This window comes from Pongo pygmaeus, chromosome 7, assembly GCF_028885625.2.
Source record: "Pongo pygmaeus isolate AG05252 chromosome 7, NHGRI_mPonPyg2-v2.0_pri, whole genome shotgun sequence".
Lineage (NCBI taxonomy): Eukaryota > Metazoa > Chordata > Mammalia > Primates > Hominidae > Pongo > Pongo pygmaeus.
This window is the reverse complement of record NC_072380.2, coordinates 24,555,932-24,580,643: the sequence shown is the minus strand read 5'-3', so window position 1 is coordinate 24,580,643 and position 24,712 is coordinate 24,555,932. Positions and strand designations below refer to the sequence as shown.

Below are 24,712 nucleotides of genomic sequence, written 5' to 3'. Positions count from 1 at the left end.
GACAAAAAAAAAAAAAAAAAAAAAAAAAACCTGGTACACTTCCTTAGGGAGCTTACCATGAATGGAGTTTGTAGGCCTGGAGGTTTCTCTGGACCAATCAATGAATGAATGGCGAGTGAATGTAAAGGCCTAGGACCTTACTTTACCCTACGGTGGACTTTGTAAACACTCTATATTTGGCTACATTGTATTTATGCAAGTATATTTTTATTTATTTAATAATAAATTAACCTTAGCATACTGTAACACTTTTACTTTATAAACTTTAAAAATTTTTAAACTTTTGATTTTTTTAGACAACAGTTTAAAATCAAACACATTATATAGCTGTACAAAAATATTTTTTCTTTATATCTATATTCTGCAAGCTTTTTTTCTTTTTTATTTATTTTTACTTTTCAAACTTTTTTTGTTAAAAGCTAAGACACAAACCACACACATTAGCCTAAACCTACACAAAATCAGGATCATCACTATCATTGTCTTCACCTCCATATCTTGTCCCACTGAAGGTCTTTAGGGGAAATTACATACATACAGCTGCCGTCTCCTATGATAGCAGTGCCTTCTTCTGGAATACGTCCTGAAAGACTCTCCTAAGCTATTTTACAGTTAACTTTTTAAATATATCAATAAGAGTGCACTATAAAATAACAATAAAAAGTATAATATAGTGAATACATAAACCAGTAACATGGTTGTTTTTTATTATTATCAAGTATTGTGTTCTGTACATAATTGTATGTGCTATACTTTCATACAACTGGCAATGCAGTAAGTGTGTTGACACCAGCATCACCACAGACACATGAGTGAAGCATTGTGCTGTAATGTTATGATGGCTACGATGTCACTAGGCTATAGGAATTTTTCTGCTTTGTTATCATCTAATGGGACCACTTTCATATATGTGGTCTATTGTTGACCAAAAGATTGTTATGTGGTACATGACTGTAGGTGTATGTGTGCATGTGTGTATTTTCTTTGAGGCTTTCTGTTGGATTGGTCTTTTTGTAAAAATTTTCACATCCATCTATTTCCCTCTACTCTTTTGGGATATTTACATTCTAATTGCTAGGTTCATAGTGATTACAATTACAGTTTTAACACTCATACTTTACTTACCAAGTGTAAAATTGTGACTACCTTTACATTCCTAATCTAAAATTCCATAGAACATTTTAAGTATGATTTCTCTCTCCCAATATATTATCCTTGCCTGATATTTTAGTACTCATTTTAAATTTTTTAACATTTTGCATTAGCTGTTTGAACTTACTGTCCTAGAAACTGTATCTTCTGTTGTTTAAAACGTATGCTCTGTTTGTGATTTACGTATAGGCAATCTGTCTCTTTCTTACAGTTGATTTTAAAAGATCTTTTCTTTGCCTTTGATATTCAGAAATTTTTCTACAGTGTTATCTGATTTGCTTATTCCTTTCCTTCTGGAAAATTCTCAAGAATTGTCTCTCATTTGTCATCTGTCATCCAATCATTCCCATTCACTCTTTATAAACTTTATATTCTGAATTAATGTCTCTTATGTTCTCTTTTACAGTTTCCAACTTTTTATTTCTCTGGAGAAATGGTAGTTTCTGTATATCCTCCATTCTCCAGTTCACTAATTCTTTCTTCACATGTGTCTAATCTTCTGTTGAAGTTTTTCAAGGGTATATACATTTTCCTTTCATAAATGTTAAAACAGGTAGTTTTTCAAGTATGCCTGCTGTTTTGTCCAGTCTTTTCTAGTTACTTCAGTGTCATTTTAATTCATCTTTACGTCTTTAATAACTTTAAACATATAATTTAATGTCACAGCATAGTCTGAAATATCATTGGATGGTTTACAGTTCCTGGTGAGCTTATTTTCCTTTTTTTTCAGTTGATTGACTCTTCCTCATGTGGTTCATTTTATCTTGGATTATTGAAGAGTCACGTTAGGGCATTTTTGACTTGACTTCCAGCAGTTTAGCAGTTCTCTAATAAGTTTTTATATTAAAAAATTTGCTTGGCAATGCTGCATCTGAAGAAATATATAATTTCATGTCCCACATCTGTGCATAACACAAACAGGAGATTTGTTTTCCCATGTGTAACATTTTACCTACTCATGGCTACAGGCAGACAGAAAATTTCCCTTATCTCTTGCAGTTTCTGTGGAGAATTTCTAGTTCCTTTTCTGAGATGGGCAGCCCTTTATGGCTCTGAGAATGATGCAGAGGTCTCATTTCCAAATTTCAGTATTTTGCTTCTCAGGGGTTTACATTCAATCACATTACAATTGCCTCTTTTTGTATTCTATATAGCGGGGTCACCAAACCTTTAAATTTTACTCACTGTTCTGATAGAGATTTTCTTCTTCATTTTTAGTACTTGGAGATTTTCCACTTTTTCCTTTGAGCTTAACAGTAGGTTGCTAAAATATTTTCAACTTTTTGTATGTCATTCAGCATTTCCATATGATCTTAATGGGGAGGGGTGTTCTATTTTGGGTCAGTCTGCTATTGTGGCAAGGACCCCATAATCTCTTATGTATGTCTGTTTTGGGAAGCTAAAAATAGGACTTTGAGCCTAGAGTAGAACTCTGATTAGAATACCTTCTTCTCTGTGCTAGAATGATAACTACAAGTTCCACAAGGAAGAATAAAGAGAGAAATGTTCTATTGAAAACTTACCACAGTATCATCAGCAACAATGAACAATTCAATATACTTTTCATCATGGATTTCCTGTAAATGTAGGGAAAATTCAGTTGAAGTATAGTTAACACTTTTTATCTTAACCCTTTAAGTTGGAAAAAATATCCTAGTATTATCAAGGTAAGAAATGTTGATACAAAATGGGGAGGCATATGAATATATAAAAATTATACAAATTTATCTAAATGAGATCTATATGATTAAACATGGGGTCCTATACATTGGATTTTAGTATTTTCTATTTGTTCTTTTTTTCTTTTCTTTTTTAAATTTAATTTAATTTTTTAATTTCCAGGGTACATGTGCAGGATTGGTGGGTTTGTTACATGGGTGAGCACGTGCCATGGTGGTTTGCTGCACCTATCAACCCATCACCTAGGTATTAAGCCCAGCATGCATTAGCTTTTTCCTAATGCTTTGTTTAGGCTTTCAGGTCAAATAAGTGTTGTAAATAATCATAAACACATACTTTAACATTCAGGTTTTTTCTTTTTTTTTTTTTCATTTACTGAGTAAGTGCTTCATTAGTAAGCTCACGCGAAAAACATCCATCTGTAACTGAGAGTTAAAACATAAGATGGACCAATAAGACTGACTGCATTTCTTATACTCCTTCCCCTGCCTCCCAACTTTCTAATTTTCAGTAGTCTCAATTCCAAACAAACATGTATAAATTTTGCTAATCATAGATCTTTTATTTTTTTATTTATTTTTATTTATTTTTCTTTTGAGACAGAGTCTCACTCTGTCACCCAGAGTGGAGTGCAGTGGTGCAATCTTGGCTCACCGCAACCTCCACCTCCTGGGTTCAAGGTATTCTTCTGCCTCAGCCTCCAAAGTAGCTGGGATTACAGGCGCACACCACTACTGCCTGGCCAATTTTTTTGTATTTTTAGTAGAGACGGGGTTTCACCATGTTGGTCAGGCTGGTCTTGAATTCTGACCTCAGATGATCGGCCCGCCTCAGCCTCCCAAAGTGCTGGGATTACAGGCATGAGCCACCACGCCTGGCCAATCTTTTATGTCTATAAAATACCAATACCAGGAAATTCTTCTAAGTATTCAGCTTTCAGTGTGCATGCGCTGAGGTATGTACATATTCTCTGAGGACAAACCAGAGGTAAATTGTTCAAAGATTTGGCTAAATCTTTTTCTATGGACTAAGTAATCATTTATTTGTTGATTTATTCAATCAGGAAACTTCCATTAGGCATACAGTATGTGTCAGACACTATACAAATCATGGACATATGAAGAAGAAAAACAACCGTGTGGCTTACAGGCTAACATCCACTGGGAATTTAAGGGGATATGGATTCGTAGTATAAAAAAGCCTAAAGCTCCAAGGACTACTTTTATACAACCATCCCACCAAAAACTGAACTTGTTTTATCTTTAATTGTCCTTAACCATTAAAACATTTGAATGATAAAAAGGGGAGAACATAGCTTGTCATCAATAACTCTGCAAAAAAAAAAAAAAAATGGCAGGGAAGACAAGGAAAGACACTATCTCTAGACTAGGTTTTAGGATATTGAAAATTTCATTATTTCCAGCTACTCATAGCCCCAATGTTATCAATCTATACATAGAATTGTAGAATCATCCTTTCTTGAAACTGATGAAACAAACTGAGATTTACTCTATGAAACAAACACTTTTTACATAGACAAGAAAAACAAAAGTTTTCCAATTTCAAATATCAGATGAAGTGCCAGACTCAAAGTAGCACATGTATTTCGCTAGCTGGACTCATACTTTCTCCCTAGACATCATCAAGAAAATAAAAGGTGTTTCATTTGGGGTAAAGATAACTTAATAATAAAGTACTCACTTTCATTTTGGAGTCTTCTTCAGATTCATTATCCCCTGGAACGGTTTTCCTGGTAAAATTAAGCTCTGTACAGGAATAATTGGCAACATACGGCACCCTCAGGTTATATTTGAACACCAAATGTTCTCCCTCATCTGAGTATTTCACTGGTTCAATGAGGTATCTTTGGTCATTTATTCTGAAGAATCCCCTGTAGAAATTGGGAACACAATGTGTATTCAAGGTCTATAATTACTCTATTTCATTGTACTGACTTTGTCTTTTCAAGAAAGAGAAACCACAAAGCCAGTGCTTCATGAACATGTAGGAGGGTGCTTTCAGTGGTAAGGAAATGTGATGATATGTGGCCTTTGACTGAATCAATACTTTTTTCTACGAGTCAGCTTACTAGATTTTCAGAAGTTTCATAGTCCTATATCTGCTTTGAGTACAGGTAGAGTAGCAAGTCCCACTGGTGGTTGTGGACTGCTGTCAAGTCTTAAGAGTTATTGCAAAAATTATGGGAGTTTCTATGTCTATCATGACATGGAATATATATGAAAGTAAATATATGAAAGTAAAAATACTAATATGTGGTAACTGTGTCATTAAAGGATTCTTATTCTTGAAAATACTAAGAACTAGTTAAGTAAATTTCCTGTAATTAAAGACAGAACTTCTTTGTTCTTCTCCTCTTTACCTCTCCACATCATCTTTGTTTGTCCATGAGCCTATGATCTATAGAGAACTACAGGCTTTACTTCTGAATTTTTACTTTCAAGAGGCTGCAAACACAGCTCGATTTCAAACACCGCATGTTCTCACTCATAGATGAGAATTGAACAATGAGAACACATGGACATAGGAAGGGGGACATCACACTCTGGGGACTGTTGTGGGGTGGGGGGAGGGGGGAGGGATAGCATTAAGAGATATACCTAATGCTAAATGACGAGTTAATGGGTGCAGCACACCAGCATGGCACATGTATACATATGTAACTAACGTGCACATTGTGCACATGTACCCTAAAACTTTAAGTATAATAATTATATATATATATATATATATACACACACACTCAAAAAAAAAAAAAAAAAGCTTAATGAGTCAAGCCTTATGGCATAATGGGAGTTCACAAAACTAGCATTCAAAAGACCTGGGTTTTGGACTCAATTTTACCACTAGCAAATGGAATATTCAGGAGAAAATTTCTAATTTCAGTCAGTATCCTGATCTATAAGATGAGAGGCCAGACTAAATGATTTTCAGTAATCTGCCAAATATGAATCCCTTATTCATATACTGCAAAGCTTGTCTTGTTCAGGACTATGCATTAGACATCTCTTTGTCAAAAAGTAAATCATAGGCTACAGCTGAGACTGCTAAAAATGCACAGCAGCTTTTTTCTCATTGATTTTTCTATATACCAGGAGTGATAAAACAAAATCAACAAAGTTAATTTCTTTGAAAATCCATAGGAAAACTCATAAAGGAAAAAGAAAGATATTCTGCGTCACCTTAGACCATTACACGTACTGATACTGGCAGCTGAATCATATTCATGTACTATGGATCCTTGGTAAAAACAGTGATCCTAAAATAGAAGAAGACTCTATTACTATACGTATAAATATTGATTTTATATAGATACTAATATCTAAATATTTTCTGTTCAGAATATATCAATGTTTTATTTTGACAAATTGCATTGATATTTGTTCTGCATTCACTCATTAAATTCTTTCATTTGGAAATATTTGAGCCTGCTTCAGAGACATTTTACCTTAATTATGTGATTATTTTGTGTAAAGCAAAGTATAGATTCTTCCTCTACAGATTTAATAGTCTGTTAATGATGACAGTAGTTTTAGAATTGTGACCTTTTCCTTAGAAATATTACTTTTTAATCCACCCTAAAATTTTTACGAAACTAGCCTTTCTCTCCGGCCTCTCTGTTTCAATCAAGTTGATGTCTTTATCACTCCCTACTTGATGCTCTGCCCATGGTAGTCCAATCAGGTAATTATTTTTCCCATCATTGCCATGTGTTAAAATCCTCCCTACGGATGACACTTTCTGTGGTCTTCCAGTGACCTCACACCCTCACAAATAACCCACCCCCTGCATAAAAGAATGTTACCCAGTCTTCCTCTTGTCCTATTTTGAAGATTGCATAAAGACTTAGCTCTCATAGAAGTTGACATTTGCTGCTGGGTGCGGTAGATTACGCCTGTCATCTCAGCACTTTGGGAGGCCAAGGCGGGTGGATCACAAGGTCAAGAGATCGAGACCATCCTGGACAACATGGTGAAACCCCGCCTCTGCTAAAAATACAAAAAGTAGCCGGACATGGTGGCGTGCACCTGTAGTCACAGCTACTTGGATGGCTGAGGCAGGAGAATTGCTTGAACCTGGGAGGCGGAGGTTGCAGTGAGCTGAGATTGCGCCACTGCGCTCCAGCCTTGCAACAGAGCAAAACCGTTTCAAAACAAAACACACACAAAAAAGTTGACCATTGCTTTAAATGGAGGAAATACTTTTTTAAATGTATAGATTTGGTAAAAGTAATGTTCTTGGTAGAAGGTTACAGAGGACATGTTTTGGAAAAAAGCAATGGGGATATAAAAATAAAATCTGTATCTAGATTTTATTAAAATTAATGGAATAATAATAATAAATGAACAAAAATTCATTTGAGGATTGAAGAAAAGACCTTCAACATTGGTGCATCAGAAAAACTGGGCAAGGGGATGAGAATCATATAAGGATCAATTATTGGAGATTTTAAAGTTGTTTCATAGCTTCAGATTTTATCCGTTTAGCTTGACCACAGCCTCATAAGATGCCTTATATTTTTGGTGTCCTGCTTTATCCTCTCCCAGACTTAACACCATACTGAGTGTATAGAAATCAGTTTAGGAGAAGCAAAGATACATTAGCAGTCATTGATTTGCTTGTTAGGCAGTACAAGGTTAGGGTCCACACAATCGTATTTTTATATTATACTTTTTCAGTGAGAGTAATCAATTCAGAACTTATTTCTGATGTAGTACTTTCTGGAGAAGCTTGTACAGCTAAAACAGGGTTTCAAAATCACATCAGGAAATACTACTTTTAGAGAAGAGACACAGTAAAGTTCCATAAGATACCATGATCTGAGGATGTCTGGTGAACGCTTCTCCTTTCATGGAGTAGAATGTTTCACTGTAATTTGAGCCTAAGAATTCCCTGAAAAAGAGGGCAGACAGGTGGTGAGATTTGTTCATTCTAAAAACCTGACAGATAAAACCTATAATGTGATGGAGAAGTGTCCAGTTTGCTTCCAAATCTCAGCAAGATCCTCTTCTGCTAGAAATAGTAAAGCAGAATCAAGCCCACTCATATGAAGAGCCTTTCTACCTAAATATCATGGTTCATAAAGACTGTAGAGAAGCTAGAAAATAGATTCTGGCGGTTTTAACAAAGCAGTATTTTTAAAATAGCTTGGAGAAAATGTTATCTAAGCAAAAATCGGAGACCAAAATTAATGCAAAAAACATGCATTAATATATGTGATGAATATATCTTATATTCATCACATCATAAGATATATGTGGCAAATATGTCTTAATATATATAGTCTTAATAAACAGCTACATATTTAGATAAAAGCAATATGTATTAATTATAATAAATTCACACTACCCATGCTGTATTTGGAATTGAGCCCAATCTCTCTCCCCCATGGCAAGACCCACCATTGCAGTGGTCTCTATATCTATAGTGATGGGCCTGAATAAAGCCTGCCTTCCGGTGCTTTAACAACTGTCACTGAATAATTTTTTCTTGAACATCTTTTTGGACTACCCATGGCCACTTCTTGATCCCAACCTGAACATAAGAAACTTCTAGAAGTTCTTCAAAACTCAGTGCAAAACACACATCCTGACTCCATCAAGCAGATTTTGAGATCCCTTCCTAAGGTGTATTTCACACTTCCAAAGATGTTCATTTTCATGTTTGTTACATAATAAAAATGTAGCAAACCTTTTCTGTACCGGTGAAGACAATAAGCATTCGAGGCTAGATGGGCCATATATGTGGCTGCTATTACATGTTCTTTGTTTCATTTTTTGTTACTGTTGCTGCTGTTTTTACTCCAAATATTCCAAATTTTGAACATTACTCTTAGATTAAGGGGTATACATTAGTAGAAAACATGCCCAATTTGGTGTACCAATTATCATTTGTTCACCCCGATGTACTTCATGTCAATATTCAAAGGTTACCTGTGAACTACCATAGGAAAGGGGCTTTTCATTTTTATTTATTTGTGTCTTCCGGTTTTTAAGATAGTATTTGTAACATTAGGAGTGGTCAAAAAAATAAATGGTGAACTAATGTTTAAAATGAACTAAATATAGCATTTCATTCCTGCTATGGCTGAATAAGCTACTATCAGACAGACATTCCATGTATAAATATTTAGTTCTGGATAATATATAAAAAGAAAGTACCTAAAGGATCTAGGTACTAAGCAAAAGCAGGCAGACTCTGAAGGGATGTCAGCATCCTGTGGGAAAGGGAAGGAGGCTCAGGGGAGAAGGCACAGCATGAGAAACAGGGAAGAAGGCACAGCATAAGATGAAGTTTCCAGTTTTACAGCATTTAGCCTGAGGTCAGGCTGAAGTCTGCCTTATAGAGGATGGATAAAACTCTGCTAGAAAACCACAGTTGTTCTTATCTGAAAAGCCATATAACAGAGTTTGGAGTAATCATAGTAACAGGAATGTACACAGTAATCATGGAAAAAAATGAGAGAGCGGGGAGAATCCTCAGTTCTATAAACAAACTCAGTCTCAAATTCAGAATTTTCCCTGAACTATGACATGTGAAGGATAGATTAAAAGTAGCCATGCTAAGAATAAAACAACTGAACTAAAATTTGATGCCACCCAAAAGACAGAATTTGCAGTTTAAGTCCAACAAAGTTAATCTCCAAATAAAATGAAAATATGAGAACTCTTCAGCAGAAAGTAACAGAATTTGGAGTCCATTTCACACAACATTCAGATTGTTCAGTTCATAATTCAAATTTACACAATGAAGAAACATAAAACATTGAACTATTGTCAAGAGAAAAGATGATCAGCAGAGGCTTATCTCAAGGTAATCTAGAAGTTGAAATTACAGATAAGACTTTTAAAGCAGCTACTGTAACTATGCTTAGCAAAGTAAAAGAAAGTTATTTGCAATGCATGCAAAAATGTAGAACTGTGGCAGATAAATGGAATTATATTTTTTAAAAACAAATTGAAAATGTTATAGCTAAAAACTACCTAGATAAAAGATTTACTTGATATCCTTAAAATAAGAACAAAACTGATAAAAGACTTGACAAACTCAATGAGAGATCAATAGAAATTATCTAACCTGAAAAAGACAGAAAAAAAAAGAGCTTCAGAGCTATGTAGATTACATCAAAAGACTAACATACTGATAAGTGGAGTGCTGGAAAGTGGAGAAAGGGTATCAGAAAAAAAAATGGAAAAGTAGTAGCAAAAAGTGAACCCAATTTGGAGAAAGACATGAATTATAATTTCAAGACGTTCAGCAAACATCACACAGCATTTATATGAAGAAAGTCACACCTTTGCACATCACTGTCGGATTGCAGAGTATCAGAAATAAAGATAAAATCTCGAAACCAGCAAGAGAAAGACAACATGACACATACTGGGGAACAGAAATTTATACAACTATTAACATTCCATTAGAGACTATGTGAGCCAGAAGAGAGGAGAACATCATCAGTCATCGTCTTTTCTTAAAAAAAATACAGAAAATCGGCTGGGCGTGGTGGCTCAGCCTGTAATCCGAGCACTTTGGGAGGCCGAGGCGGGTGGATCACGAGATCAGGAGATCGAGACCATCCTGGCTAACACGGCGAAACCCTGTCTCCACTAAAAATACCAAAAATTAGCTGGGCGTGGTGGCGGGTGCCTGTGGTCCCAGCTACTCAGGAGGCTGAGGCAGGAGAATGGCATAAACCCGGAAGGTGGAGCTTACAGAAAATTGGTGAACCCAGAATTTTACATGCAACAAAAATAGCCTTCAAGAAGGAAGACAAAATAAAGACTTGAAGATAAAATAAAACTGAAGTGAATTTTTGCCACAGATCTATACTACAAAAATTGGTAAAAGTTCTTTAGTCTGAATGAAATTGTAACACATGAAAAAAACTGAACCTGTAACAAAAAGGGAGAGATAAGAAATGATAAATGAATAAACTAAAACATATTTTCACACACGATACATATAAATGCTTAAAGCCAAAATTACAGTCATGCATCATGTGTTTTATATATATGTATATACACACATACATACATATACATATACGCACACACATATATGTGTATATATATGTATGTATATGGCAACTTTGCACAAATAAGTAGTATCTGTAAATGAACTTATTGCAGTGTTTTTACATTTCACATAAAATCACATGACATTAACTATAACTTAATGATTAATTGTAAATATATGCTGCAATCTCTAAAATGAAAATTAAATCTAATGTAGACAGTCATTGTTACAAAGATAAGAGATTAATAAGAAGCCAGTGGGGAAAGTGAAAAATAAAGTAAGCCAAAGATCAAAGGAAAAAGGATAGTAACACAGGAGATAAACATAAATGAAATAATTCCAACCATACCGATCATAACATTTAATGTAATGTTAATAGGAATGGTAACATTAACATTAAATGTTAACCTATTAAAAATAACATTAACATTCAATGTTAATGTTAACATTCCTATTAAAAATCAGAGATTATTAGAAGGCATTAAAAATCAGGACCAAACTAATTTCCATCTTACAAAAGACACATTTTAAATGTAAAGACACAGATATGTTGAAAGGAAATGAATAAAAGAATAGTATTTATATAATAAACATAAGAAGGCCGGAATAGCTGTGTTAATATCAAATAACAAACTGCAAAATACACAAATGATTGGCCCAAAGATACGTTTTTAAAAATCAAACAAATCCAAACATTAGTAATTAAATAACATGCTCTAAAATAATTCATGACTCAAAGAAGAAATCCCAGAAGAAATAAAATATTTTGAAATGAATGATAATAAAAAAAATCAAGACTTTTGAGATGTATCTAAATGAAGACTTGAGAGAAATGCTATGACTTCAATATTTTAAATACTTAGAAAATATTAAATATTTCTATAACCAGAGAAAAGCACTCAATAAGAATAATAAAGAAAATAATACAAACGATGAAAGAGATCAGCGAAATAAATAGACAACCAATTACAATTATTCACAAAGCTAAAGAAAAGATCAGGCCAGGCATGATGGTTCACTCTTGTAATCCTGACACTTTGGGAGGCCAAGGCAGGAGAATCGCTTGAGGCCTGGAGTTCGAGGCCAGCCTGGGCAACAAGGTGAAAACCCATCTTTACAAAAAGGTTTTTAAAAAACTAGCCAGGCATGGTGGCGCATGGCTTCAGTCTCAGACACTCAGGAGGATGAGGTGGGAGGATGCGTAGAGACTGGGAGGTTGAGGCTGCAATAGCCATGATTGCACTACTGCACTCCAGCCTGGGAAACACAGTAGGACTCTGCCTCAAAAACTAAAACAAAAAATAAAAATAACTAAATAAATAAAAGGTCGACAATTGATAGTCCCTTTTAGATTGACCATATAAGCAGAACCCAAATTACCAATAATAGAAATTAAAAAAGAGTTATCACTAAATAAATTATTACATTTTTAAAAATTATAAGATAATATGAAACGCTTTATGCCAAAAAAGGGGGCAACTTAAGTGAAATAGATATTTTTCTTGAAAACTATAATTTAAAACTGATGCATGATAAAATAGAAACTTTGAATAACCCCTTATCAATAAACTTGAATTGGTTATAAAACCTCTTTCCTACACATACACACAAATATACTCAAGGCACATGCAGTTTCATTTGTAAATTCTGTCAAACACTTTGAAAATAACTTTTTTAAGAAAATATAGGAGAGAATATTTCCCAACTCAGAAGCCCAACGTAATCTATCATCAAAATTTCACAAATCTATTGCAAAAACTAAAACCACAGAATAGCCATCAGTAACATAATTTCAAAAACCCTTAATAAGATACTGGCAAATTAAATACAGTAATTTATTATAAAATAATATATAACGTATAATGAACAAAAATCAGTGTACACTGCTATATGGACATTTCAATGGATTCAGACAGAATACTTGCAGCAAATTTTTCAAGGAACTTTAATTTGATAAAGTATATCAATGACAAATCTACAGCTACTGTCACATTTATCATTTAATACCGAACACTTTCCCTTTAAGATCAGGAAAAGTGTAAGGCTGCCCTCACTCATTCTGGTAAAATTGTAATGAAGCTCCCAGCCATTGTCATAAAATAAAGTATAAAAATAAAAGAAATAATAATCAGAGAGGAAGACAAAACTATCAGTATTTTCAGATGACAAGATGGTAAATTTCCTAGAAGATTTCTAAGTACTCTACAAAACAATCAATAAATTCACTTACTAATGCTTCTCAAATCCAAAGCCTAAATAAAATAATCCATTTTGCTTTTATATTGTAGACACAAATCATAGAAAAGTGAAATAATAAAAGCAATTCAGCTTATATAACCACCACAAATAGTAAATATAAAGAAATAAATTTAACAAGACAGGTGAGAGCTCCACATTGAAAACTTTAAAAGATGTTGATAAACATTAAAGAAGATGAGTTGTAATGTGAATGCTCAACACTATTGAGATGTCAGTTCTCTCCAAACTTATCTATAGAGTCAATAAGTTAAAAGGAAATTCAATAAAATTCCAGCGGGCCTTTTAATAGAAATTGCCAGGGTGATTCTAAGTTTTACATAGAAATGCAAAGGACCTAGAATAAATAAACAATTCTGATTAGAAGAGTTACACATTGTGCCTTTAAAGTATACTAAAAAGCTTCAGTAATCGAGGCAGTTTGGCCATGGCTTACAGACTGTAAATAGATGAATAAGATAGAATAGAGAGCCAAGAAATAGTCATTTGATTTTGGCCAAAGGTGCCAAAGTAATCCAATAGCACCAGAAAGACAATTCATCAAAATGGACTGGAATAATTGCCTATAAATATGGAAAAGCAAGAATATTGACTTCTCCAGCAAATCACACACACACACACACACAAACACACACACACTCACACGCATATGCACATACACAAATTTAAGGTCATAACAGACCAAAACTAAAAGCTAAAACTATGAAGAGCTTAGAAGCAAACATACAATATATTTGTGATTTGCAGTTAGGCAATTTTTCTTAGGTCCTAGAAAATGATGACCATAAAGAAAGAAATTGATAAATTATAATTTATTTAAAATTATGAATTTTTACGTTAAAAGACACAATTTTAAAAAATGAATTAAAAGGTCACAGACAGGAACAAACATAACAAGAACTATATTTGACTAAGGGCTGGTCTCCAAATTATACAGTGGCTCATGCCTGTAATCCTATCACTATGGGAGGCCAAGGTGGGTGGATTGCCTGAGCTCAGGAGTTCAAGACCAGCCTGGCCAACATGGTGAAACCCCATCTCTACTAAAATACAAAAAATTTGCCAGTCATGGTGGTGGATGCCTGTAGTCCCAGCTACTGGGGAGGCTGAGGCACGAGAATCAATTGAGCCCAGGAGGCAGAGGTTGCAGTGAGCCAAGATCGCACCACTCTACTCCAGCCTAGATGACAGAGTGAGGAAAAAAAAAAACTCCTCGAACTCAATAATAACAGGACAAATAACCCAATAAAAATGGGTAAATATTTAAAGATTAAAAAGATACACAAATGATCAAATAAGCACATAAAAAATTTTCAACAGGAAACATAACATTTAATAAAAATTAAATATTACAACTAGTATAGCTAAAATTTTTTAAAGTGACAATATAAAATGATGAATACATACAGCAGCTAGTATTCTCATACATTGCTGGTAGTTACTAAAATTTGACAAACACCTCGGAAAAGAATCTGTCAGATTTCTATAAATGTAAACATATACATATCCTGTGACTCAGGAATATCACTCCTTGGTGTTCACCAAAGAGAAATGAAAACATATGTTTATAAAAAGGCTGTACATGAATGCTCATAGAAGCTTTACTAATGATAGCCAAACACTGAAAACAGCCCACATGTCTATCAATAGGAGAATGGATGAACGAACTGCAGTATATTTATTCAACAGTATACAGCAAGAAAATAAAGAAAGCAAACTTCCGATAAATGCAGCAGCAGGAATGAATCTCAATATCAGTATGCTAAATTTTAAAAGTCTTACACAAAAGAGTACATGTAGTGTGATTCTTGTGTTAAAAATTTCCAGAATGGACAAATGTAATCTATGGCAAAAAAAATAAAAATAAAAAAACAAAAAAAAAAACTTCCCAGGACAGATTTTGCGAGGAGGTGACTCAGGAGAAGCATGAAGAACTTTTCTGAGTGTCAGTTCTGTATTTTTATAGGAGTTTTATAGGTATGTGCATTTGCCAGAGCTCAATGGATGGACCCAGCAATTCCACTTGTGGGTGTTTACGTAAAAGATTTGGAATCACTATGTGGGAAAGATGTCTCCTCCCCCATGTTCATTGCAACACTATTCACAATAGCCAAATTATGGAATCAACCTAGACGTCCATCAACAGATGAATAGATAAAGAGAATATGGTAAAGATATACAATGGAAAAATGTTCAGCCTTAAAATAGAGGAAAATTCTGTCATTTATGACAACATGTGTGGAATTGGAGAACATTATGCCAAATGAAAAAAGCCAGGCACTGGAAGACAGATACTGCATAATCTCATTTATATGTGGAATCTAGAAAAATTGAACTCATAGAAGCAGAGAGTAAAATGGTGGTTACCAGTGACTGGAGCTGTAGGAAAAATGTGGAGATGATGGTCAAAGGGTACAAAGCCCAAGTTACATGGGATGAGTAAGTTAGTTTGTGTTTTATTGGGATCTATTGCACAGCATGGTGAATTTACTTAATAACAGTGAGAGTAAATACTCTTAGAGAGTGAATTTCAAGTGTTTGCACCACAAAAAAAAAATAAGTAGTTGAGGTGATAGATATGTTAATTAGCTTGATTTAATTATTTCACATTGTATTCATGAATCATAACATCACTTTGTCCCCATAAATACATACAATCATAGTTTGTCAAATTACAATAAGTGAATACATGCATGCATGCATACATACATACATACATAAAATTTAACAAATATGTAGATGCACATTTAAAATTTGTGCATTTCATTTCATGAAAATGTTACACAAAGAAAAAATTAATTGTAAACATATATTAGGCTGGGTGCAGCGGTGCATGCCTGTAATCCTAGCACTTTGGGAGGCCAAGGCAGGAGGATTGCTTGAACCTAAGAGTTTCAGACCAGCCTGGATAACATGGTGAAACACCATCTCTGCAAACAATACAATTAGCTGGGTGTGGTGGCATGTGCCTGTAGTTCCAGCTACTTGAGAGGCCGAGGTGGGAGGATCACCTGAGCCCAGGAGGTTGAGATGAAGGCTACAGTGAGCCATGATTGTGCCACTGCACTCTAGCCTGGGTGACAGAGTGAGGCTGTGTCTTAAAACAAACAAAAACAAATACTGAACTCTAATGCTAAGCTTGTTCATGTGTTGAGGGGAAAGTAAACTGATGTCTGTAATATAATTTAAAATGCATAAAAATAACATGGAGGATGAATGGATTGATGGATGAATGGATAGATAAGAAAGATGATATAAAATAGAAATAGTAAAATATTAGCGAATATGTGTATGTATGTGTATCTTAATGGGTCTGTGGGTATATGTATATGTTAGTGGGTATATGGATTTTTTCAATTCTGCTTTGTGTGTTAGAATTTTATCATAGTAAATTTTTGGGAACGTTAACTAGATGCAACAGGTAAATAGAATATAATTATTTTGTGTTTGTTTTGAAATAGCATATATAAAATGTATAATAAACTGCTTGGTTGTATAGTAGATTCTAAATTAATATTTCTGGTGACTCATATGCACATACAAATAAAACTCTTCATCTATTCATAGATTTATTATAGTGAACAGAAAATTGACCCAATCAATGTTTCCACAGAATGAATATACAATCTGATTTAACATTGTTGTCCTAGAAAGATTCATAACTATTTCTCAACATGAGTTTATAAAATAAGTATTTATTATTATTAAAACCAAGCTGAATGAAACTTAGAGGGGAAATGTTGAAAAGTGTGGTCATGGAGAGAAAGACAAATAGAAATCTAAATTAATAAGATCAGTTTCTGTTTGTTACTGTATTACGAAAACATCCAATCACATAATATTCACAGATTTAGAGGCTCTGTGGTATGCACTAAATTCACTTACTTTGTAGAACTGAGGGAATGAGGCAGTGTTGCCTATTACAGATGTTGAAATTAGATTAAACTGCTCTCTGTGTGTACAATTCAATAACATGCCACTCCAGGCTGATTAGCAGAATTAAGCAATGGCTAATACAATGAAATTGACTCAGAGGCCTAGGCAGCCTGGGGTAATTGTGAAAGTAACTTGGAACTCTTCAGTCAGACCATCTGCATCATCATGTGCTTATGAGTATTGTGGCCCTGGACAAGTTATCTTTTCAGTGCACCTATAATGCTTCCTCAGCAAAGTGTAAATTAAACAGTATCTGTCTCATATACATTTTTCAGGAATTAAAAAATAATGGAAAGAGATAGAAATCTCTCAATAAATGTTTGCTTCTTTCATGCTGAGAAGGTGAAAATATGCAGAGTCTAAATGTATTATCAATATGGTTATGGGATTATGTTTATTATTCGGCACATTTGTCCGGTAACGGATTCAGAATAGAGGGAGGGTTTGGGGTTGTGTATGTGTGTGTGCGTGTGTGTGTGTGTGTATGTGTTTTGTTATTTACTTTTAGCTAATAGACCAAAGTTTCAATTCCCCAGTAGTGTCACTTTTTCTTTCTGCTTAGCATTTGACATTTCCTCATCCTTTTAATATTTGGGGCTCTGAGAAAGAGCTATTATGTGTAGAAATGGCCCAACGGAAAAACAATGAAACTTAAACAGCAGCAACAATAGACATTCTTTTGAAGAAAGCCAATGAAGAAAGTTATAGGCATTGCAATTACAGTATTTGGTTACGCAAGATGTCTTGACGAAGCAAATGCTCTACAGTTCTTAGTTTACTCTGCAATGGAACTTGGTTTGATATCTAGGTTACACAACTTAGAAGTCATTTTAAAAACCATGTTTTTCAAATATCTTTTGTTCCACTGATTCCCAACACAGTAATGTATTAACCCTGTTCTTAGAGTGACTATATGGGGCTCAAAAAACTCCAAGTATTCAAAGTAGGGAGTTATTTAGGAATGGGAGAACAGTGGCACCTATGATTGTCTTTCAGCTTTTGAGATGGGATTGGCTTACACATGAAGAGCTTTTATTTGAAGAGGAAAATTTCAGATTACATACAAATAACAATTACTTGAGGAATCCACTTCACTGGCAGTTTTTACAAAAATTGGCTTACCATAATTACTAAAATCGATAAGGTACTGGAATCACAATAGAACTTACCTGGATCTTAGAAGATGAAGGACTAAGGTTTTTCTATTTAGTTTTATTTCATACAACAATTCTTCTTCATACATTTTCTAAAAAAGAAGAGGCATATCACGTGACTTCAACATGGGCTCATTTAGTGTGTGCTCGAGCAAGTAGTGCTTTGGGTGAACGTTCCCTATCTCCAATCCACCCAGCCGTCCTTTCAGCCAAAATGCAAAATACTGATAAAGATGAATTGAAAGAGAACTAATATTAGAAGGAAGATTTTACAAACCTCATTCTAGTTATATTTTAGAACTAGATTTCTTCTAGTTATATTAGAATAAAATATAAATATAGTTATTCTTTTATATTATAGTTTATATTATTAGTTATATTTATATTATAGCTATTTATATTATAACATAGTATGTTATAATATAGTTTAATATAATTAATATAATATAGCATATTATATATAGTTTCTAGTTATACAATACAATGGAAAATGCAGATTCTCTCCTCATCCAAGGATACACCATTTACCATATGTCCATGTAGCAGCCCTATACACAGATATCCTGTTCATGCATTTTTAAAACAATTTTTATACGTACTGTTTTTTCGTCTACTTTCCACTCATTGATAAATCATGACTATTTCCTATTTTAATAAATTTTTATGGTATGTGTCTTTAGGCAGCTAAGCACAATGTGAGTGAAACTTCATTTATTTAATCTATATTTACTATGAGAAATTTGGTTTGGGGTATTCCCTCTGGTTGTACAGAGCTGCATTTTCAATGACATGAAAAAAAATGTAAAGTTTTTGATAAATATTGCCAAACTATCATGAAGAAAGGAAGTGGACATATTTAGAGCCTCACCATCAATTTATAGCAGTTTCTGTTTCCTTGCCTTCTTACCAATAACAGATACTATGATTAATACATATATTTCAAACAATGAAATGATAACTTATAGTGATAAATTGTTTTCCTGGATGATCATTCACATCAATGTTTTTCCTTTATTTATTTAGTTATTTGTAGTTTTCATATGGATTCTGATTCATGTCCTTTCACCAGTTTCTTTTGTGGTATTTTATTTCTTCATGCTTCATAAAAATTCTCTATAATTTAAGATTCACAGTTGTTGGTCATACATGTTGCACATTACTTTGAGATGACTGTTCATTCATTTATTCAATGACTACTATTTCAGGCACAGAGATAATATGGAAAATACAACGGTGTAGACGGTGGAGGTCTCTGCCCTCATGGAAGCCCCTGCTTGGCAGAGAAAAACACTGGATAACCAAGCACACATAGTGGAGTGTAATGAGCACCATAATAGGAGAAATGCAAGGACCGTGCCAGGGATATTACAAGGAGAAGTCAGGGGCAGGGAACAGCACATGCCAAGGCCCTGAGTCAGGAAAGAACATGACACATTTGAAGAACAGAGAGAGGTTCAATATTACTGGAAAATCAGGTGTAAGTTGAATAGAAATGAAATGACAAAGTGGGAAGGAATAAATCATGTTCAATCTAGTAAGTCAAAGATTTGGGCTTTATCCTAAGAACAAAGAGAAGCAAAATATCTAGGCAGAAACATGCCATAGCAAGCATGGTGTTTTAGTACTTTACTTATTACAGATAATGGATTAGCAAAACTCAGTACTATAGCCAGGAAAACCATTTAAGGCTGTTGATGAATGCAGATGATTTGAGCAGAGGAGTAAGGAGTAGATAACTTTAAAAGACATTTACATGCTAGAATCTACAAGGCTCAGTGATAGTTAGATGGAGTAAGAGAGAGTAGTCAAGACTAAGTCCAGATTTCTGATTTGTTTAACTTGTGGAGCTGTGCTATTATAGCAAGGAGGATCTGAAAAGGGGCAGCTATGAGGTCAGGAAGGAGAGTTTTGTATTTGTTCAATGTTAAGTGTGCATTAGTTAAAGCTGTTTTGACTGTAAGTTGAACAATAAAATTACGGCTTTATCATAAAGACACAGAATCCCCATGTGGGAGGTCAAGAAACTAGGCTACTTACTTAATCAGATAGAAAGGGTTTGGTCACATTTTACAACATGATGAGTTGTATATGTAGAGGTGTGTATGTGTGTGTGTGTCTGCGTGTATGTGTACATGCATGTATGGGTGTAATGGTGGCCGTGGAACTTTTTTGGAAATTCAAATATGGATTTCATATTAACAAATATTAAAAGATTATTGTTAATATTGTCAATATTGTTAATATGATATTTTAAATTGTGTCAATATTGTTTTTAATAAGAGAATTTGGTTTTTAATTTTTGGAATCACTTTAGATTTAAAGAAAAGTTGGAAAGATAGTACAGAGTTTCCACATACTCTGTACTCAGGTTTCGCTGTTTATTAGCATCTGACATTACTATAGTATATTTGTCACAACGAATGAGCCCAGATTCATAAACTGTTATTAATTCAAGTTCATAGTTATTCAGTTTTTCCGTGATGTACTTTAACTCTTTCAGGATCTGATCCCAGATCCCACACTACATTTAGTTGTCATGTCTCCTTAGCCTCCTCAAGTCTCACAGTTTCTCAGGTTTTTTATTTTTTTATTTTTTTACGATCTGGACCTTTATGGGGAGTATCTGTCAAGCATTTTGTAGGATGTCTTACAATTTGTTTTTGTTCTGATGTTTTTCTCATGCTTAGACTGATGTTATGGATTTTGAGGTAAGAACCACAATAGAAAATGCCATTTTATTACACCCTACTAGCCACAGGACTTAGCAAGTGTTAAACCTGATCACGTGGCTGAGATGGTGTTTTCATCTTTCTCTGTAAAATTACTCTTTCCCCCCTTCAATACTGTACTCTCTGGAAGGAAGTCACAACCTACAGCCCACACTTAATGGGTGGGGATTTAGGTTCCACCTCCTGGAGAGGACATCATCTACATAAATTATTTGATTCCTCTCCCAGGAGAATTGTCCATTTTTTCCATTTATTTATTTACTGTATATAATTTATTCAGTCATTTGTTTATATCAGTATGGGCTCATGATATTTATTTACACTTCATGTCATAATACAAAACTGTTATTTATTTTGTTCTTCACGTTATCCCAGCTTCAGCCATCGGGAGCTCTTTCTGTTGGCTTCTGAATTCTTTTGACAAGACCCCTTCAATGTGGTTTGAATTTTGTTTTGTCTGTTTGAGCATATTCTGGTACTACAAGAAGCTTTAGTTTCATTGTTTATATTTCTTGCCCTTATCCAAGCTTATCTGGCATATTCATAATGATATTTTTATTTTATTTTATTTTATTTTTATTTTTTGAGAGGGTCTTGCTCTGTTGCCCAGGCTGGAGCACAGTGGCATGATCTCGGCTCACTGCAACCTCTGCCTCCTGGGTTCAAGCGATTCTCTCACCTCAGCCTCCGGAGTGGCTGGGCTTACAGGTGCACACCACCATGCCTGGCTAGTTTTTGTATTTTTAGTAGAGATGGGGTTTCACTATGTTGGCCAGGCTGGTCTTGAACTCCTGGCCTCAAGTGATCTCCCCGCCTCGGCCTCCCAAAGTGCTGGGGTTACAGGCATGAGCCACTGCACCTGGCCATAATGAGATTTTTAACATCAGTCTTGATTAAGTCTTAAGACAGTAGTTGTGAGAAGACCCCACCAGTGTATGCACAGTGGGTGGTAGAAAGCTGGTGAAAGGCCCCTTAGCTGAGTACCAATCTCCAGCCAAGACAAAGTCTGAGAAAGTGAGAAAAGAATTGGATATTAAAGAGAATCATTGAACAAAATAGTTACATATTACTTCCAAAGGGGAGGAGATGGAGAGTTGCTTTTTATTTTAATCATCTCAAGTCATAGGAAACAGATCTCAATGGGACTTAGAAAACTGAAATGTGTCTGATTTATGACTGAGAAACCTAACAAGTGAGAACTTGAAAAACTGGCTGCTCTAATGGTGGACAGAAGAAATTCATTGGGAAGGGTTTGGGCTTCCATAGTACGATTGGGCAAAGTGCCTGTCAGTATTCTCCATGAGCCCAGTTAAAACCTAAGGCTTAAAAATCAAGTGCCTAATGATAAATACCTAAGGACATTCATCTAATGTCTTTTATAACAGTGGAAATTGAAAACATCTTAATTTTCAAGCCTGTTCCCTCTTACATATATTATCTATTTTCTATAATAAGCATTCGTTACTTTTGAAAGTAATATTTCACGTTTTTATTTAATTTTTAACATCTGAATAAATACCCGTCTGAGCCACAGACCAAGCAGGCCTTTGAGTTCCTCTGAAAGTTGTACGTCTTTGCTGCAGACTAAACAAAAACCTGCATACCAGACCTCTGGGAAAGCAACATGCTCAAGATGACATTCACCGGGCACCGGCTCAGAACAAATGAGGTTGTTATCAGTCAGCCTGAAAAGCTGTTGGTGGAACTCCATAAACTGGAAAATTTAGAATGGTATCCCCTAAACCCAGGCTTTACTCTTTTCTGTTTTCTAACCCATTGAGGGGTTGCTTATTCCCAAGCACATGCTGTATGCCAAATGGGAGTCCTCAGAAAAATTGAAACTCCTCTCTCCTTATTTGCTTCTGTTTAGAGCTAGAGACAACTGTCTACATGCCTGTGAAAGCAACAAATCTTATTTACTAAATCAAAACCTGTACCGGTATGTCATCATCATGGGTGTGTCCAGTATCTCGCTTCTGTATCAGAGGAAGCTTTTTAGGATGAACCAGTTGTTGACCCTCTACTCCAAGGATGAACTTTTCTACAAGGAAATATAAGGGGAAAAATCCGTCTGACATTAACATTCGTCTACAGCGGCTGAGAAACAGAGTTGTTCTAATACAGTTCATTTGCCCCCAGTTAGCAGTCATGGACAGCAACACTATGAAATGTTATTCCCACTTTATTGGCAAGGAAATTGACACTGATATTTACAAATCGGGAGAATATAAAGAAACTTGGAAAGGAGCCAAAGAAATCAGTGTCCCTCCATTTCCTCCATATTTTCGCCATGTTCCGCAGCTGTAATTTTATTTTTTATTTTATTTATTTATTTTTTTGAGACAGAGTCTCGCTCTGTCACCCAGGCTGGAGTGCAGTGGCGTGATCTCGGCTCACTGCAACCTCCGCCTCCCCGGTTCAAGTGATTCTTCCACCTCAGCCCCCCAAGTAGCTGAGATTACAAGTGCACACCACCATGTCTGGCTAATTTTTGTATTTTTAGTAGAGACGGGGTTTCACCATGTTGGCCAGGCTAGTCTCAAACTCCTGACCTCAGGTGATCCACCCGCCTCAGCCTCCCAAACTGCTGAGATTACAGGTGTGAGCCACCATGTCTGGCCTGCGGTTGTCATTTTATTATCCTCATGCCAACCTCTGGATTTTGTCTCCTGTCAAAGCCTGCACTGTTGGCCTGTTTGAATGTAAATTACTGAATTTGGTCTTCTAGGAATGTTTGCATTTAAAGTCTTACCTTTCGTAGTTAAGTATAAGGCCTTTACCTGATACAGAATTTTGGGTAGCCCTGAATCAGTGCTAACCAAAATCTTCTATTCATGTCCTATCACCTTGATAGTCATCTGTGAGGTAAGCCCTGCTTAATTAAGGTGTGGTACTTAAAGAGCAATAAAAAGGAGAGGGCATGGGCTTTTTGGAATATGCTCTGATTTGAATCAAGGCTTTACCAATTTATTGTGTGGCCAGCAGTAGCATATTTAATTTCTCTGATCTGTAAATAGTTTCATTTTCCTTATCTGTAAAGTAGAGATATTAATTTCAAATTTTAAACACTTTAACATACGAAGCAGCTAATGGCCAGCACAGTGCCTGCCATGCTGCAGGTATGCAGTACTTGTCCACTCCTTTCTCCTCCTCACTGTGGGTCAGAGTGTTCAAGAGTGATATGGCATTACACAGATGCATGGACTGTCATGATTAGCTATAATCTAGTCAAAGCTCTCAGAAAAATCATCAATATTTAATGTTCTTATCACTTACAATTTAAAGTTTGTGACTAAACAGACACAACCTCATAGCATAATAAGAAAGTCCTGATAAAAAGAGCAAGACATACCTTTAACCTGAGGAATGAGTAAAATCATCAAGAATATACACCCGGGAAGCATTCTGGGTGATTCTGGTAGAGGAGAGCACAAGTGCTTGAGAAAAGGAGTTCACCTTTCTTCCTCCTCGCTTCCACTGCAGTGATGAAGCACCTCACAGATAGATGGGCAGTTTTGATCCAGAACAAGGAAGTGTTCCTTGAGGGAGTTACACAACTTGCTAGGTGCTTGAGGCTAAAACCTGGAGGTTGAACATCATGTTCTAATTAAAGACAACTACCGAGGTGGTGGTGGTGAAGGTTGGCTGGACATAGATTCCTACCTCATGTCTAATATAAATTTGATTCCAGATATCTGAAAACTTCAAAAGTGGAAAAAGAATCAAGAATGTCTTAGGAAAAAAATGTTGAAAAATATTTATATATGCTTT

The 24,712-nt window shown here is 35.0% G+C and overlaps 1 protein-coding gene across 2 annotated transcripts in view; it reads right to left on the bottom strand.

Annotated features, from left to right (window-relative positions):
* Nucleotides 1–24,428, bottom strand: part of ADAM7 (ADAM metallopeptidase domain 7) — a 62,372-nt gene extending 37,944 nt beyond the window's left edge. The window contains exons 1-7 of one of the 2 annotated variants that reach the window (XM_054498893.2): nt 24,294–24,428; nt 22,879–22,982; nt 18,228–18,304; nt 7,665–7,743; nt 6,033–6,109; nt 4,534–4,723; nt 2,676–2,729 (exon numbers count right to left, since the gene is read on the bottom strand). In XM_054498893.2, coding sequence (XP_054354868.2) covers nt 2,676–2,729; nt 4,534–4,723; nt 6,033–6,109; nt 7,665–7,743; nt 18,228–18,304; nt 22,879–22,982; nt 24,294–24,345 — 633 coding nt within the window. In that variant the 5' untranslated portion in view covers nt 24,346–24,428. The remainder of the gene's footprint in view (nt 1–2,675; nt 2,730–4,533; nt 4,724–6,032; nt 6,110–7,664; nt 7,744–18,227; nt 18,305–22,878; nt 22,983–24,293) is intronic. The other variant, XM_054498892.2, reaches the window with a different exon arrangement.
* Nucleotides 24,429–24,712: the final 284 nt, after the last annotated feature.